We start from the raw sequence: 18,038 nt of genomic DNA, 5'->3' as shown, positions 1-18,038 counted from the left end.
TGTGCGGGACTGGCCCCATCCTTTACACCTGAGATTTATCTGCCAGGGCCTAGCGAGCTTGGATGGTGACAGTGAAGTCCTCAGGTCGTAGGTTTGATTAGAGTATCATTCTCTTAGATGGATGGCCTTACAGAGCTAAACAAGCTCCATCTGCCCGGGTTTGAAGTTAGAGCTGTCCTCCTAGGATGGTTGCCCAAAGGCTAGTGAGCCTATCCTGCCCATGGACACACTTTGTCTGACCCTTCAATTGAGACCTGTCTGGCATGGGAGACCCTATCGGAGGCATATGCCACCACCAGCATAGCTCCCAACCTCACAAGGGCACACAAGCTCTTTCCCTACAACAAGGGGGTGTCCGTGAAAGAGATAAGGGTATTACTAACAGGGATAGAGACATGATCATCCCACTGTATTCAGAGCTTGTCAGACTGCACCTGGAGCGCTGCATCCCGTTCTGGTCCCCACATTTCAAGAGAAACGCTGACAGACTGGGTAGGGTCTGAAAGAGGGCCACAAAGATGATCAAAGGGCAGCTCAACCTGCCCTGTGAGGAAAGACTGAAGGAGCTAGGTTGTATCTTCCTGGAAGAGAGAAGGCTGGGGGCAGGGGACTCACCACAGTCTTCTAGCACTTCAAGAGTGACTACAAAGAGGATAATCAATCTTCACAAAGAGTAAAGTGGAGAAAACAAGGGGCAAAATGCATTATTTTTCACAATTGGAATAACCAGTCACTGGAACCCAGGGACACTGCAGAGTACCCCATGTGGGATAGATAGCTCACCTAGGCTCCCTCCCACAGAGTTGGATCTTTCCAACTCCCTTCCAGCCTGGGCTGCTCAATGGCTGTGTGCAGACAGGCATGGACTCCAAGAGCCACCTTCAGCAACTTCTCCCTGAAGGAGCTGTGAGCTGACCAACCTAAGGTTTGCATTGCTAGCATAGACATGTATGTAATGCACTGCAGTCCTGTGAGCATGTTGACACCATTAGAAACAGTGCTACTAACAGAGCCCTGGGGGCACACAGACAACTGTCCAGGCAGCTCCACACGTTCATCGAGCTTGTGGGAAGTGTATTTAGTGCGGTACTGTTCCTCTTGAGATGAGCAGCGGGCCCACCCGAAAAAGCACACAGGCTTCCCCTTCGTGGCCAGGGGCTATGGGCTAGCTGTGGAGCTAACGGCTGTGCCTGGGGAGCCGCCTCACGGCTCTCTAGGTGCTCTGTGACCTTGGCAACTGGGGGCCGCAGCGCGGCGGCCGGAGCTCTCCCCGCAGGGACACACCGGCCCGTCTGCTCCTCACAGCTCGCAGTGCCCGGGCCAGCGCCTGTACCAGCCGTGGCGCCGGGAAGCAGACAAAAGCGGTGAGGGCTGCGGGGGAAGGCGGTATGCGAGAAAAGGACCCCGCGGTCAGAACGCTCGGCCCGGCCCTCACGGGCCCTCGGCGCGGCCTCCCAAGCCCTCAGACATCAAAGACCGACGGAGGGAGGGAGAGAGAGGCGGCACCGGGACAGCCTCTAGGGGCGGTGACGGGCGCTCCCGCTGACCAATCACTGTGCCGGCAGCGTCCGACGGGCATGCCCACTGGCCTATCGGCTCCGTGCCTTCTCCCCCGCCCTGACTCGGAGCCAATGGTGGCAGCGGTGGCCACCGGGGAGGCGTGTCCCGCTCCCGGCGGAGGGAGGGGTGTGTGCAGTGGGGGCCGGGGTGCAGAGCATCTTTGGGGCTCGCAGCTGCTAAGCTCCAGCCTCGCTTTCTTGCTGCCTGTTCCCCGCAGCGCAGCTGGGCCGTTCCTCCCCTCTCTGTCGCGGCCATGTCGTCGCCGTCGTCTGGGGAGCGATATGAAGAGGAGGAAGAGGAGGACGGCGCCTACGAGAGCCAGGCCAAGCGGTTGAAGCCCAGCGCCGCTGCCGAGGAGGGAGAGATCGAGTACAGCGGCGCGGAGGAGAGCGAGAGCAGGCGGGACAAGCCCCCTGCGCCGCGCGGGGCGGGCTTCTCGGGCTCGGTAAGGGTCGCGGTGGCGGCCGCCGGGGAGGGGTTGGGGGGGACCCTCCATCAGGATGCCTCCGGGGGGAGGGGGCCTGCGAGCCGCCCGCCCCTCCCGCCCCTCCCCTTCCCTGGGACCAGGCTCGCTTCACTCTCCACCTCATTCACCGGCGGCGGGCTTGGTCGCCGGCCATGCCGTGCCCCCGGGGCTGGAGCCCACTGTCCCTGTTCCCCGGGCATGGAGGCGCTTCCGGTGGGGTGTGCTCCCCCCGCGCCTTTCCGTAGCCGGGGGAAGGCAGTGAGGGAGCCGGGCTTGGTACCGCACTCCTCTCCCTTCTCCCCGCGGCGGGCGTGCTTGGGGTGTGCGGCTGATTGTTCCTGCCCGTAGTTGCCTTGGGGGAGAGGGACTGAGCTCCGCAGTCTGCTGGGGCTGCGTGGTTTGGGTTTCACAGGTCTGAGATTGCCTCTGTTCCGTGGGCAGCTTGTTGCCTCCTGGGATATTGCCATTGCAAGTTTTGTGTTTGCCCTGTTGCTGAGTGTAACTATAGAAACGTAGAGCGGGGGAAGAAAGCGAGGCAGAGGGATTCTTTCATCCTTCTGTTTTGCCGTTGTCTGGCGGCATATGGCGACAAGGTTGATCATCAGCGATTACCTCCTCTTAAAAATCGTTTTCATTTCTACTCCCCTGAGCAATGTTAATAAGCTGGTTCAGTTATTTTTCTGCCACATACCTTCTATTCTTCATGAATCTATCGGGTTAGTCCTTGACCTGTAAATTTGGGCTAACAATACTTTTGTGGCTGCTATTTGATTTCCTTAGCTAACTAATTGTCCAGCTGATTTTAACCATTTTTCTTCTTGATGGCTTTTTCTGTTTCTTAGTTGAACAAGCAAGATCAAGAGAACATTGATTTAATGGCAGACCTTGTAATTTAGAATAGCTCATGTCATGATTTTATAAAAATGAACTTGCTTAGCACTGGGATAAAGTAGCATCTCTCAGTTAAACCTCTTGATGGAGAGGGTTCCTGCTAAATTAGAACAAAAACTTCCTAATAAACTACAACAAAGATATATATCTGTGTTATAGAATTACAATATATCTATTTTAATTCTATGATTTCTTGTGACAAAACATTGTCTCTGTTTCAGTCAAGGTTTATCAGTGGGTTCCGTCTTAAAGGTCAGTTTTCAATGACATCCATATGCTTGCTTAAGTTACATTGAAGTTTTGTCATGTAGGGGAGCTGGACATCACACAGTGTTTCAAATAGGAACAAGATACTGCTCTTGCTTTTCCTCTTTCCTGTGGTATTTTATGAAATCAGCTAGTTCTTACTTTTCTTCTTTTCCCCCTCCCCTCATTCTGAGTTCCGGCTCATGTTGTCTTCATGTTGACCTCAGCATCTCAAATTTATCCCAGTTAACATGCAGAGGGGCAGAAGTTGTCTTGATGATAGAGATTAAATTACTTCCTTAAGAATAAGCTATAACATCAAGTGAATATATGAGAAATGAACAGCTGAGTGCTTTTGTTAGTAACTTTATGTGGGGCTTTTAATAGCAAACTGCTAGCATCTTCAATTAGAGTGAGTTAATGTGGATTACAGGTTTTTTTTCTCTAATAGATTAAAAAGTGCAAGAAACTTAATTATTCTTTGACATATCTTAATAATTTATCTCCAGGGATATGTTCTTATCTTACAGAAGTTGTATGTGGTTCAGGGTAAAGATATATAAGATGAAGGTAGGTTGAGATGAGGGAAGAAGTATAAGTATCCTGGGTTGCTCAGAAGGGAGCAGAAAAACAGCAAGTGTAGTAGGAGGAACTATAGGGGGTGGGGAATTAGGAGGAGAATGGGGAAATGGATGATCAGGGTAAAAAGAGTGGTAGGAAACTGGTGGCCTCACTGTTGTCCATGTCCTTTCCCCTCTCCACTGCCAACATATGTCCTAGAATAGTGGTGAAGTGTACATTCATACGGATTATAGACTTTCTTTGTATAAAACCTTTTCTGTGGTATGACCTGCCAACAGGTCGGTGGGGTCTCCCTGTTGGGCTGTATTTATTATTTATTATTATGGCATTTTACCCTTCCTCTGGATTGTTTAATTGGTTTGAATAAGCCTTTTGTGTCTCTAAATTTTGTTGGGTTTTATAAATGGGTGTCTAGGAATCTTCATGCAAGATCCAGGTGGGAAAACCAACATTTATTTGTTCTTTTTTTCCTCTGTTCCCAGTCCTGTGGAAACTCCTCATAGCCTAGAGCTGTACCCTTTTCCCCATGGCTTCTGTCAAGGCTGAGGAGCATGGAGAGCCACGAACAGACCAGAATGTTGACTGGGGTAGAAGCAGGAGGTGATCTTATGGAAGTATTCTGTGAGGGAGAGTATGATTTGGAAGAATTGACTTTTACAGAGCCTATGTTGAGGGCTGCTGAAGCTTCAGCAGAGGAGTTGGAATTGTGGTGTAGCATAGCATCAAGACACTGGGAGAATGTGGGTCAGGAGCTGTGTTTGGAGTGTCTTTCAACTCCATCCACTCTTCCTCCCTTAAATTTCAGTTTCATTGATTAATGTCTTTATACAACTGTATTTTCTTTAGCATCCACTTGCCTCACTGTCTCTGATGTACCTGCCCTTATTACTGTTGGGGAAGTGAGATGTGGTATCTACATACACAAACATAACTATCTTATATTGTGGTAGCTCGTAGGAATGTACTTGTCCCTTTGCAGCTACTCTGCTGTAACTTCCCCTATGGGGTGTTCCTGCTTTGCAGTAAATGGAAAGAAAGCAACTCACTTCGCAACTCAGTTGCTTCATGACTGTGGTAGGCAGTTGTAACAGTAGCTAGAAGGCAGTGAGTTCAGATCTTGACCTATTTTGCAGTGGCATGTTCATATATCCGTTTCTTAAATGAAGTACATTCTAGAAACTGGTTATGGAGTAAGTGTAAATCATCCCCTCTCCTTTGTCCTCCATCAAAAAAGTGGCCGTTACCTTTAAGCTACTTCAGGTTGAATCCCCTGATGATGCTGGGGGTTGTGTGGGGTTTTGTTTGACCAGTTTTTTCTAAAGGGATATCCAGATTGTGCTGAGTAGAGACGAAAATAGAGTATTTTGGTCGGCAGGGACCTACAGCGATCATCTAGTCCAACTGCCTGACCACTCTGAGGCTGATTCAAGATCAGCAGAAGGGGACAGTACAAACATTCCACTGTGTAGCAGTTGTGATCACTGAAAGGACACAATTGTAGAGAGTACCAGGAAGAGGTATGCATTAAACAAGAGAAATGGTACCCCAAATCATATCCAAAGCAAAACTAAATTGCCAGGTAGCCTTCCAGAATATCAGGTGTGATCAACTGTAACCCCCAGCTCCCAGAACAAACCAGCAATAACAGCTATATGCAGGACATGCAAAACTGGTATATTCTTCTACTGCTGTAGAACCTGAACTTTGTCTTTTCTGCTCAGTTCTTCTGAAACACTGTCTTGCTTCACTGTGTACTGGAAATACAGTCAGTGCAAACCTACAGGAATTTCAGGTGGCGCAGAGAGAGGAGTCTCCTGAACTCTGCAGGGAAGAGATAGAACTGCTGAAGTGAGGCAGATGTATGTGATCAGGAGAGATGATGTATGACAGGGTAAACAGTTTCAAAAAATGCCATCATCATGTAGTGCAACTGGCAGTTGAAGAGTGTGCATGAGATGCTGTGTGTTTGCTTATAAAAGTTTCTTCATCAGACCGTCCCCAGTGGGCAGAGCTGAGATTACTGGGTAATGTGTTGTATACTTTCACCTTGCCTTTATAGTGAGGTAATTTTAGCTACTGTTGACATTCTGCAAGGTAGTTGAATGATCAGTCCATAGTTACGTATTAATGAAGTTTAGGGAACTTGCATAACTAATAGGAAACCTTGTGGGGCTCCCCACCAGTTCTGTCATACTTCTAAAAGCAATTTCAGAGCATTTAAGAGGGGTGCAGTGAAAGGAAAAAGTTGCGAGTGACTAAAATAATCTGAATGATGAGAAGTAAAATAATAGTATATTTAGGTACCTGAGGGGAGGAAAGATGGAGTGCTGTCCTTTTGCAGTAAAGAGAAAAAGAGGAGGAGGCAAGCGGAGAAAGGGTAACAGAGCAGATGGTCCAAAAAAGGTTGTAGTGACTAATAGAACTAAGGTGAATATGCTGACTGGAAAGTGTCTGGAGGAAGGATAAAGGATGCATTGATATGCAAACGGATAGTGAAAAAAATCTATATAGTCTGGAATTGGTGAAGAGGAGAGACAGCATCCTGGAGCCCATGATGAGATGACTTTCTTCCTTTTTGGAATGGCAAATCAGTATTTGTTAGCAAGAAACCAGTGATATATTTACAGTTTTGTCTAGAACTATGTAGGTCACCAACGAATGGATGTTAAAATGCTATAGCTGCTCTTTGAAGTCTGCTGCAGTCTTATATATGTGAAGTAACTTGTTTGTGCTTCGACTGCTTGGTTACATCAGCACTTCGTGCCTCAGCTCTCTACAGAAGCTCGGTTTCAGTGTTAAGCATTTTTATGTTCTAGCTTCTTTTTGTGGTGGAAACTTTTTCTGTCCTGGTTACCAGTCTTGAGCATTTAGAAAGGATGTCTGTTTCCATTATTTATTAAATAATTGCATCTTCTGTCCAGCTAATGATTCTTCAAGAAATCGTTACCGAGCTTTCAGAAGCCCTTAAGCCAAACATATTAATGGATGCAGCAGTAACGTTAGCTAAACTGTTCTTCTGACTTTGGTGAAGTGCAAGTGTTGTTGGAGTTTTGCATGGGGCTTTTGTGCCATTGTGGGGGTTAGCATTAGTGAAAGACTTCTTTGTAAGCAGAGAAATACTGCTAGTGGTTAATCTGTATGTGAGCAGATGCTTTGATGTAACCTTTGTCTGTGTGCCAACTGTAGCACATGGAGTTTTCAGGGTACAGTGACCATGAGATTTTGGCCAAAAACCTGTATTTTTCATTTCTGGGAAGAAATGACGGCAGCTTTTGGATGAGTTGTATACATTCTGACCTTAGCTTTGGAGGTGCTTTAGACTTACAGACAGGTTTGATTTTTCATGTGGTCTAGTGGTTTTATTTATCCTTTTAGAGGAAATCAAGGATCATTCTAGATTTGCTTGCTGCTGCAGCTTGGTAGCTGCAAAACTTGTTTGACGATAATGCGTATGTCTGCCCTTTGTAAAGACTTTTTCCACTCAAACACGTGCCTGTGGCCCATGTTCATGTCTTTCACTAGTATGCTTTGTGAATGTTAGTTTGTGGCTTCCCGGTTCAGGACTGGCTTATGCTTGGTTCTTGTATTGCTGTTTACGGCTGCTGGTCAGAAACTATTTTGAGTAAAGCAGTGCCCTCTGATTTGGCCACTTATAACATCACTGGTTTTATCTGTGTAAATTAGTTTCTGAAATGCTATATAGATAAGTCCTTAATTTCATGGCAAGTGACTGAGATTTCACTGGTGTGTGTTGGTTTATAATTATTGTTATTATTTTATTGCATGCTCTTGAGCTTCTGTGTGAGTTACTTACCATAGCACCAGTGTTGTGACTTTCGATTCTTGCTGAATCTCCTATCATACAACACCATACTAATGGATGCTTTCTGTGTGGTGTTGTGGGAGAAGGAAATTTAGCTTGGAAAGCCAAGTGTTGCTTTAACTGCAAAAGAAAGCAAAATTTGTATCTGCTGATGGCTCAGAGAATAATTCCAGTTACAAAATTGCAGACACTTATATGTGTGTGTATCGTTTGTGTGTAACAGATTTGAAGATGCAAGTACCAAAGTCTTAATTTTTGAGAGTTTGTACTGTTAAAGGGAGTTGTATCTTCAGTAGGCAAGCTTAAATGGACCGCTAATAAATAAAAATACAAAGGGATGTGCATGACAAAGAAACATGAACTGAAACTGTAAGAGAAGGTTGAACTGCAAAGGGAGGAAGAGAAATACGGTTGTGTTATGATCCACTCTCTAAAAACCTTGACTTGATGTACGGAGTGCCAGTGAAGTAAGGTGGCTCTTTGTAGCATCTTTGCTTCAGTGAGAAAATTGTTGTGCATATTTGCCATCTGATGAGACGGAAATATTTTTAGGTTAGATTCTTAAACGCATTAAAGAGAAGAATACAAAAGAAAAGAAAATACATAGCCCTAATGTTAACAGGGATCCTAATATAGTAACAAGTCTGCAGGGCAATGAATAATTGATTTAAGAGCTTCTGATTGTTCTGTAGACTGTAAATAAAGTAAAGATGCCTGCTATCATAATGTCTTAGAGTAATAGACTTTGCAGGAAAAACTGGTAATTATTGTTAGTTTTCCTTTGGAAATTTCCTTCCTCAGGTGCTTCTTTAAGCTTTCCAAAGTGTGTATGTGGGTGAAGAACATATAAGCTGAAAATAAAAACCTCAGTGTGGTTCTGTTCCTTCGACATTTGCCAAAATATTTGCAGTTCAAAGTATTAATCTTTTATGACTGCTTAGATCACTGCTACCACTGTAGACCTCAGATGATTAATTAATTCAGGATATATGTTATCTTATGCAAATATCACTAGTGGTGTTCTCCCACAATTGTCACAGCTCTTACTCAAACAAAAGTGTTGCCACTTTCTGCTTTCATACTGCAAATGAATCAAATGTAAGCTAAGTTAAAAAACTTACACAGCGGATTGATGTCTGATGAAGTTTGAAGTGCTGGCTTTTGGTTCAAGCAGAATGGTCAAATCCTTTATTTAAAGATGAAAAAATGTAATTGTTTTGGGAGAGCTGTGAACGGAACACAGGAATTAGACACACAGGACTCAATTTGTAGTTCTCTGGAATGTGTTTTTTTCCTTGAATCTGTAGCTCAAACAGAAAGGAAAGAGAGGAATGTCTGTAGCAGTAATAGCAATCATTGTGGCTACTCAATTACTGGAGCTGAATGCTCCTTTGTGCTACAAATGAGAATCTCTCTCTCTAGTTCCAGAAGATGCTACACTACTTCTTATGAAAAAGTGAAAAATCAGCAAGACTCGATCTGTTACATCAAACACATCTAACAGATGTAGTTGCTAAATTTGAATACATGATGTTAACTGCTGTTATGAAATTTGGTGCTTACAGTATATTTTAGTGTGCCCTTGGTTTTCTCTAATCTTTCATTGATTTTTCCATTATTTGCTTACATTCTTTCATTCTTTTTTTTTACCCCCATGTCTCAGAACATATAATGTAAATTTCAGTCCTACTTCAGGCTTTGTGTGGAAAGGTGAGCTGATTCCAACCCAAATTCTTCATTCACACAGAACCTAGACTGAAGTCACAGCAATAGCTCTGAAAAATGTTTGTAGTGGGAATTCCGTGTGGTGATGTATGGCAGCTGAATCTGTTAATGGTAGGCAACCTTGGGGTGAAAAGAGAGGGCATGCCCATGGGTACAGAAATGGTGAGGTCTTATAAACATGTATTAAGAGTGTTCAGAATTAGAAGGGAGCTTGGGTTTATCAGTGTAGCATGGAACAGGCATTTCTTTCTGTACTGTGGGGCACAGCACTGTGTTCAGTAGAAAAATAATCCATTTTCATTTCGTTTACTCATGGCCCTTGTTTGTTCTTGCTTTTATCCCCCAGTCTGTCTCAAACAAACAAACAGGAAGTGTGTCATTAATATGTTAGCTGTTGTGTGGGTTTTTTTAATGCTTTTAACAAATAGCATAGATCTCCTTGCAATCCAACCAAGTGTTAAATGGCCTTTTTTAATTAGGAAAATCTTGCCTGTGCAAGCACATTGACTAAATCCGCAGAGCATTTTATTTTAAGTAGACTGCAACAACTAAATTTGGCAATCTGTTTGGAAAGAGATGTTAAATTATTTAAAATATGCTTGGATTGTACATTATTTAGATGGCTGTTTCTGGACCCAGCAGAGTCTGCCAAGTTTTAGTTAATTTTAATTGATTTTAGTTAATTTTAGTTAATGACGGCAGTATTCCTCAGTCTGTGTTGAATTTTAAAATCTTTTCGTTGCTAGGATGCCGGGGGAAGTCATCACAAAGTCTCCGTTTCTCCTGTTGTTCACGTCCGAGGGCTGTGTGAATCAGTTGTGGAAGCAGATCTTGTGGAAGCTCTTGAAAAGTTTGGAACCATATGGTATGTCAAGCAGTGAATTGTCATGTCTCTGGACAAGTTGTGAGCATTATTTAACGGTCACTTGGACCTCTTTATGATAATCATTTGAAATCCAGAACTTAGTTAATAGTAAAGCATTAAGATTTTCTGTTAGAACAAGTCCAGAGGAGGGCCACGAGGATGATCAGGGGACTGGAGCACCTCCTGTATGAAGACAGGCTGAGAAAGTTGGGGCTGTTCAGCCTGGAGAAGAGAAGGCTGCATGGAGACCTCATAGCAGCCTTCCAGTATCTGAAGGGGGCCTACAGGGATGCTGGGGAGGGACTATTCATTAAGGACTATAGTGACAGGACAAGGGGTAATGGGTTGAAACTTAAACAGCAGAGGTTTAGATTGGATCTAAGGAAGAAATTCTTTACTGTTTGGGTGGTGAGGTACTGGAATGGGTTGCCCAGGAAGGTAGTGAATGCTCCATCCCTGGCAGTGTTCAAGATCAGGTTGGATGAAGCCTTGGGTGATATGGTTTAGTGTGAGGTGTCCCTGCCCATGGCAGGGGGGTTGGAACTAGATGATCTTGAGGTCCTTTCCAATCCTAACTATTCTGTGATTCTATAAGATTCTGTGTTTCTGCATATGCCGAGTCTGGTCAAGCAGAGTTACAGCTGGCTACATGCCCTAGTGTGTGCTCTGAGATTGCAGTAGTACAGTCTAGTCCTGGCCTTTATGTGAGCTCTAGCTAAATTGAATTGCAGAAGAACACAGGGGTGATTGCCTTGGTATAGGTGAATATACCAAAAATAAGGACGGGCCACAGAGCAGATGATTATTTTTCCTGTGGTTTTGTATGGAAGAGTATTTGTGATATGGTAGAACCTTCAGAATGAGATGATTATTCAGAGAAAGCCCATTTGAAGGTCTTAATAGCCTGAAGATTCCTCATCTGTGAGCAAAATAGTAAAGGTGAATGGGTAGAGTTCAGAGTGCTCCTTTTTGGAATCATACATTTCTTTTCAAGTGAATGCATGTATTGAAGTGAAATAGGGTATTGTAAGTATGGCAACCGTATTTTTCTGTCATCTTAAAATTCAAATAATTGAATTATACTTGTACCGGTATTTTAAAATAAATAAAATTAAGCAAGGATCAGCTTTTTCAGGAATACAAATAAGTACATTTAGCCTGAACGTTTTACTTTTCAGAAACATAATTAACTGACAAAGCTTCTTGAGTTTGTCTGTGTCTGGATTTGGTTTACAATACCTCTGTTTATTTCCTCTACAGTAGTTTTGTGTCAAAAATAGTATTTTCAATTCCTTAGCAACAGCAAAGAAGTTTAATTTATTATCTTTGAATGGACTTTATAACTGGCATTTACTTTGATCATTTACTTCAAATAGTTTTAACAAGACTTTTTTTTAATATTGCAGTTTTTATAATTTAGTAAATATTTAAATGTTTATTGTTTGAATATTTTTATGCATTGAACTTTTTCATGAAAACAACTGCTTATTACTTATTTATAGTTTCTTTTCTTTGTTTTGTACAAACGCTTTAGAAATGTGTTGACTGGGTTTGGGAAGTGTGAGCAAGGAGACCCACCTTCGTTTTAGTCCTTGTTAGGCATTGCTTAGAAAAAAACGTACGTGACTTATGGAACTTTGGATTTGTTTTGAGTAAGCGAATAGGAAAACTTACTGTAAATGTTTCTCTCACCAGTTATGTCATGATGATGCCATTTAAGCGCCAAGCTCTGGTGGAGTTTGAGAATGTAGAAAGCGCAAAGAAATGTGTAACGTTTGCAGCAGATGAGCCTGTATACATTGCTGGACAGCAGGCTTTTTTCAACTACTCAACAAGTAAGAGGATTACTCGGCCAGGGAACACTGACGATCCATCTGGTGGAAATAAAGTTCTTCTGTTGTCAATTCAGAATCCTCTCTACCCAATTACAGTGGTATGTTTCTTCTCTTTCTTTCTTTTTCTTTATAAAATAATTAAAGGCAGGGAGCAGCAATCTCTTACATTACCATTGTTTACCATTTGTTAAAATGATACACTGTTAATTTGAGTCAGGAATAAAATTCATGTACCAAAGGTTTCCACCATCTTCACAGAGTAACATGCATGTTCTAGAAAAAAGGTTTTTTGGGGTGATTCAGTCATATTGTACACATAATTTGCAATACATTTGAAGGCTTCAGTGGTGAGGATGTTGAAATGTTTAAGTTGCTATGTGCTTTGGAAATATTGCCAAACATGTTGCCATAACACTGAGAATGTAATTTAGTTTTTAGGCTCTTGAGTTGTGTATGTTAAAGTAGCAAGTAATTTTTCCAGTGGGAGGGATTATTTTATGCAGTCCTTCATTCTGAAGTATTTCTTTTGTGGGAAGTTGAAACCTTTAGTTGTTGATTATCAACTTGCGTTTGATGGAATGTTCCTCACTTATATTTGGGTTGATACATTCTGCTTTTCAGTATTTCAAGTAATACCGTAGATGCAGTTGTATCCTAATTTATTGCCATTGCACACGTGCATTTTTTTATGATACAGATTATGATTCATGCACTAAATACTTATATTTTTCATAGAGATCTTATAGTACGCATTGAAAGGCACAGGAAAAAATTGCTATAAACAGAGTTGTAATTCTGTTATACAAGCGTAGTTACTTGTTCTTACTGAAATATATGGGATAGTATGGATCAAAGTGTTCAGGTTATGTGGAACCATGTAACTTAAAGTGAGCATTAGCTTTTGTTTAATGTGACATATGTTACGGCAGCAAATGGATTGAAACTTAATATTCCCGAAATTGCTCCAGTCAGTTCCACATCATGCTTTTCGCTTCACTGTATTGCATTGATATTGATATATTGATAGGGTTTTGCTTGTTGATTCCTTAGTGGATGCTGTATTTTTTTCTCCTGACAGTTTTCCTTATAGAAAAACATGGCAAGAATGAGTTGTGTTTTTTTTTTTTTTATCAGTGTTTAAAAATATACCTGCTTTGAGCTATGTGAACACATCCACTGGAAGTTGAAGTATTCTTTCCATGTGACTATAATACAGATTTTGGAAACTGAGTTTCATTCATGCATTTGAAATTTGGCTTGCAGAAGCAGCTGAGTTGAATGTAGCTGCTTGAGGAAACTGGTAGCAGAAGCATCCTTAGGGGCTGGGAGAGTTCATGGAAATTCTGAGGATGAAGCCTGTAGCACTGCAGTTGCTTTTCAAAAACAAACACTCGCCCTCTCAACCTCTTCTTTTCTGCTGCCCCCAGCTGTTTGTCTGGAGTATGCCAATGATCACTAGTGGCATCCTAGCACCACATCATAAGCCTGGCCTGAGGTGCAGAAAGGCGAGCTGTTCTCCTTACTGTTTGGCTCCCCTGCAGCACTGAAGATGTTCTTGAACTTTATTGGTTCCTTGTAGGATAGACAAATGCTGGTGAAAGCAGTCTTAACAATGAGTTTGCATTAATCCAGTGTTTCTCGTCAGAAGTTTTCTCTGTCTTAAGTGAAGAAGCACAGCAACCACTTTACAGTGTCTTTGATTCAGGTGAATAAAAGTTAAATTTTCCTTTTAATAAGCCACCAAAGCTTGCATCATGGACTACCCCCAGCTAATCTTCTGAAAGCGAGCATGAACAATTAAAAAAACCCTTTCAACTTTATGAAATGAAATATTCTATAACTACAGTGTCACTTTGTCTCTCTGCTGTGGTGAAACTACTGCAATGCATGCTTTAAAGGGAGCGTAGGTTGAGACACGGATGGAATTACTGTGTTTTAACACAGTTGAAGGTACCTGTTTAATGTTTGCATTAGTGCTTGTAGTGATAGGACAAGTGATAGGTTCAAATTTAAACGGGAAGTTCAGGTTAGATATAAGGAAGTTCTTCTCTGTGAGGGTGGTGATTGCCCAAGGGAGTTGTGAAGGCTCCATCCCTGGCAGTGTTCAAGGCCAGGTTGGATGAAGCCTTGGGTGATATGGTTTAGTGTGAGGTGTCCCTGCCCATGACAGGGGGTTTGGAACTAGATGATCTTAGTGTCCTTTCCAACCCTAACTATTCTATGATTCTACTTCTTAGAGAGTTTTTTCCCTGTTTTTCAGATTTGACTGCCTGTACTGTATTAATCCGTAAAAATCCTAATAATGAATGTATAAATTGTATAGGGAAAATTATAAATGAAAAGCGAACAAGCCTTTTCTTTACTCTCTGGCATTTAAATGCCAATGCAAGAAAATGTTCTGTGGACCTCATGTTTAAAATGTCACATCTGACTAAAATATTTTTTTCTTCTTCCTTAGGATGTCTTGTATACTGTGTGCAACCCTGTTGGCAAAGTTCAGCGCATTGTTATATTCAAGAGAAATGGAATACAAGCAATGGTTGAATATCCTTTTTAAGGGTGATTTTTTTTATTATTTTTTTGCTGTAGGTTCTTGACTGCAGATGGCATAAATACTGTGTAATTTTGAGACCAAATTATTTTTTAGTTTCTGTGTAAGACACAGTAATTTCTGTATGTCTGCAAGCACTTAAACATTTAATCTTTATAGGAAAATGATGTTGTCAACAGTAGTCTTGATAACCATGTTTATAGGTGACCTTAAGGCAGGCATGAAATATATTCTTGGTTTGATAACATATTATACACAAGGTTTCATGGCCTCTGCTGGTATTGATACTCCAGAAATGGGTGAGGGATTGCAGAGGTGCAGTTTGATTTCTTCAGACTCCTCTAAAATAGTCCTAATATATACTTCTTGGTACCAACTTGGGCCTCCTTGACCTGTTCATCATGTGTTGGGGAAATTCCCCCTGCTCTGTTATTCTACTGTTTACTCTGTCTGTGGTGTTAAGTTGTACATAGGGTGGCTGTTCAGAGTTGTTAATGTGTTACTGCGGTTTGCAAAGTCCAAAGTCTGATGTGATTATGCCTTAGTTTATAAAACTCTAAGAGCCTTCTTCCTAGAGACTGATTACCCTCCACTTCAGAGCTGTTATCTGGACAAAATTGCACCAAAATCTCAGAAATCCTTTTGTAATTTCAGATGCTGCTGATGTGGCAGGCTTTGTTAGTGGGTCTCTTTGGTAATGTGTGACTTAACCGGTGGTTGCATTAATGATTTGCCAGGCCAAAAGAATTACTCTGACTTCCGTAAAAGCAAGCTAACTGCTGTTTGTCTGTGTAGAAGACTTAAACTATATGTCCTAACAGACAGTAGTTTGACTTACTGTGTATTGAGTTTGTGGTAAGCAGTGTTTTCTGGATCAGATGGCTTGTACAGTTGGGGGTTTTTCTGCATCTTATGAAAGATTAGGGAAGTTATAGAGGGGATCCTGCACATAATCTGAGACTACTGTACTTCTGTCCTTTGATTTAAATTCTGCAACATGCCTTTTGAAAACCAAACCAACCAGCAATTGAAAGAAAACTCAAAATGTGAGCAAAGTAATGCAGCAGTGTAGGTGAACAGCTCTGTGGGGGAAAAACAGCTTCAAGACAAGCATTGTCTGAAAAGTTCAAAAATTGACACAAGTTTCAATGCTAACTGCAGTACCCATTACTTCTGCAGATGTGCTCCCACAGTTCTAGCCAGTGTCTAGTAATTTCTTAGAGGCCTGTGAAGCTTAACTCTTTTCACTCTTAAATTCCACAGTGAACCTACATCATCTTAGAAGCTGGTTTGCAGGAATGTGGTAGAACACAGGAGATAAGCTGTTGATACAGACTACTTCCAAAATGTCATTAAATTACATTACAGGATGGTCTGCTGCAAGGTTCAAGTTCTCTGACACCATATGTTATTGAGTATGTATGATTATTGAATATGTATGAGATCATGGATTACTGTGTGCCAGAGCTCAGGTACATTTTTCTGCTAGTCATACAACATACTCCATGTAGTGGATATGAAATAACCTACATTTGGAACCTGGTAAATGCAGCTGCCTTGAGCAGGAAATTTAAAGCAGTCTGCTGCTTGTATTTTTTGATGCAAGATGATTATTTGGTCACTCAAAGTATCTCTCTTAGTTCTGTGGTTTTATTTGGCTAATAAGCTAAAAAGGCTGTACTTTTTCTTTTTTTTTTTTTTTGATGTAAAGTGATTACTGAGTTCATGTTCTCCCTACCCCACAGGTCTCTAACTAATGCTAGTGGTGAAAAGGGATGCATTGTCTTAAGTCACACCTTCTCGCTCTGAGCTCCGATCCCTTCCCAAATGCTGCAGCTTCAAGTTCCCCTTCAAATATTCTCTAAGCTTGCTGGTAACTTTCTGTGTCTTCTGATGAAAATGACTAAATCCACCAGAATATCCCCTCCCAGCTGGCATAAGACCAGAGCAAAAAGAAAGCTTATATATATATGTTATCCATACTGAAGAATTTACTAGTTTATAAACAGTCTCATTATGTGCTGCTTACATCTCAAAATGAGATGGTTAACATAAATTGAACCCATATATACTTGATGGTACTTTATATATTGAAGTTTGTGTAGAGATCTTGTATACAATAATGAAATATCTGCAGGCTACAAATATGAAACCATATGAGAAGAAAGGGGCATGAATGAGACACCTGGGGAAAAAAAAATCCTTAACATGATGTCTATGTTTGAATCAGTGTTTTGCGCCCAGAAGGCGAAGGCTGCACTCAATGGAGCAGATATCTATGCAGGATGCTGCACACTAAAAATTGAATATGCAAGGGTAATGTTTGGACCTTTTCTTTTAATTTTACTAGAAAAATATGTGTGATTGAGACTTAACCTTTTTTTGCTTTTACTTTATTTGAACAGCCAACTCGACTCAATGTCATTAGAAACGACAATGATAGTTGGGACTACACTAAACCATATCTGGGCCGACGAGGTAGGTTTTCATATGTTATTGCTGTAGATGTTTGTACTAATGACAATCCTTTATACGTGGTCAGGATGTATCGCAATAGTAATTTCAAAGTGCTGCTGAAGGCTGTACTCACAAACCAGGAAATTAACCCTGAGCCCTAGTGCCCCCCTACTGCTGTGTGCTTGAGCCATTTAGTTCAACAAGGAGCCCACACCTCCAAGCACCTTCGCAGTTCTCAAGGACTTGCATTTCTCCAAGCAGCTCTCTCCCTTTGGAGGAGAGGAAACCTGGTACAGACTATTCCTTACAAACTACAAACTTGCACACTGCTTCTCCTTGGAAAGGACTCTTTTCCCCTATGTTGGACGAGGCATTAAGAAGGATAGAGGACTTCAGCAGGCTGACTCTACACTTCATCATGCACCACATCGGCATCAGCAAAAACCCCCAAACAAACAAACAAACCCTCTGAAAAAACTCAGACTTGCAATTCACCTTGTCTGCATACTGCATGCACCACCACCACAAGTTTTTAAAGGAGGACACTTTCAGTACTTCAGATTTGTATGGGATGAATAAGACTGTACCCATTCTGTTCTTCTTTGTATGTATGTTGGCTTATTTCCCTTAAAATTACAACTGAAAATTTGAGAACCTCCAAAATTAAGAACCTGTCTTGTTGATATCATTGATGTTGTAATATTTCTATTACTTGCTGTATGTGAGAGTTGCATTCAGTCTTAGTGTAAATACTGTCTAGTAGGGACGTTTAATCCTTATCTGTAGACAGCTGGAAATGAGCAGTTCAATATCAGATAGGTCCCCTCAGTTTTATGTAAGTATTAAAACAGGGAGATTCATAATTGGTACAGACATACTGTCTCTTAAATACTCAGCTGTAAAAATTACCAGAGCTTAACTCATGTCAGTGGGAACTATATATATGTAAAGACAAACTGCTGTGTAGCCTAACTCCTGTAAAGTGTTTATTAAAAATAATAATCTGTATCTACTGAGTGCAGTGTTCAGTAATTTCT

The 18,038-nt window shown here is 41.7% G+C and overlaps 1 protein-coding gene across 1 annotated transcript in view; it reads left to right on the top strand.

The window, feature by feature from the left end:
• Positions 1-1,813: 1,813 nt before the first annotated feature.
• The window catches only part of HNRNPLL (heterogeneous nuclear ribonucleoprotein L like), a 30,126-nt gene continuing 13,901 nt past the window's right edge, over positions 1,814-18,038 (top strand). Inside the window, exons 1-6 of the mRNA XM_034060676.1 lie at positions 1,814-2,005; positions 10,040-10,158; positions 11,854-12,091; positions 14,452-14,537; positions 16,764-16,860; positions 16,950-17,022. Coding sequence (XP_033916567.1) covers positions 1,814-2,005; positions 10,040-10,158; positions 11,854-12,091; positions 14,452-14,537; positions 16,764-16,860; positions 16,950-17,022 — 805 coding nt within the window. The remainder of the gene's footprint in view (positions 2,006-10,039; positions 10,159-11,853; positions 12,092-14,451; positions 14,538-16,763; positions 16,861-16,949; positions 17,023-18,038) is intronic.

The sequence above is a fragment of the Melopsittacus undulatus genome, chromosome 3 (genome assembly GCF_012275295.1).
Source record: "Melopsittacus undulatus isolate bMelUnd1 chromosome 3, bMelUnd1.mat.Z, whole genome shotgun sequence".
NCBI lineage: Eukaryota > Metazoa > Chordata > Aves > Psittaciformes > Psittaculidae > Melopsittacus > Melopsittacus undulatus.
This window is presented reverse-complemented; position numbering and strand designations above follow the sequence as displayed.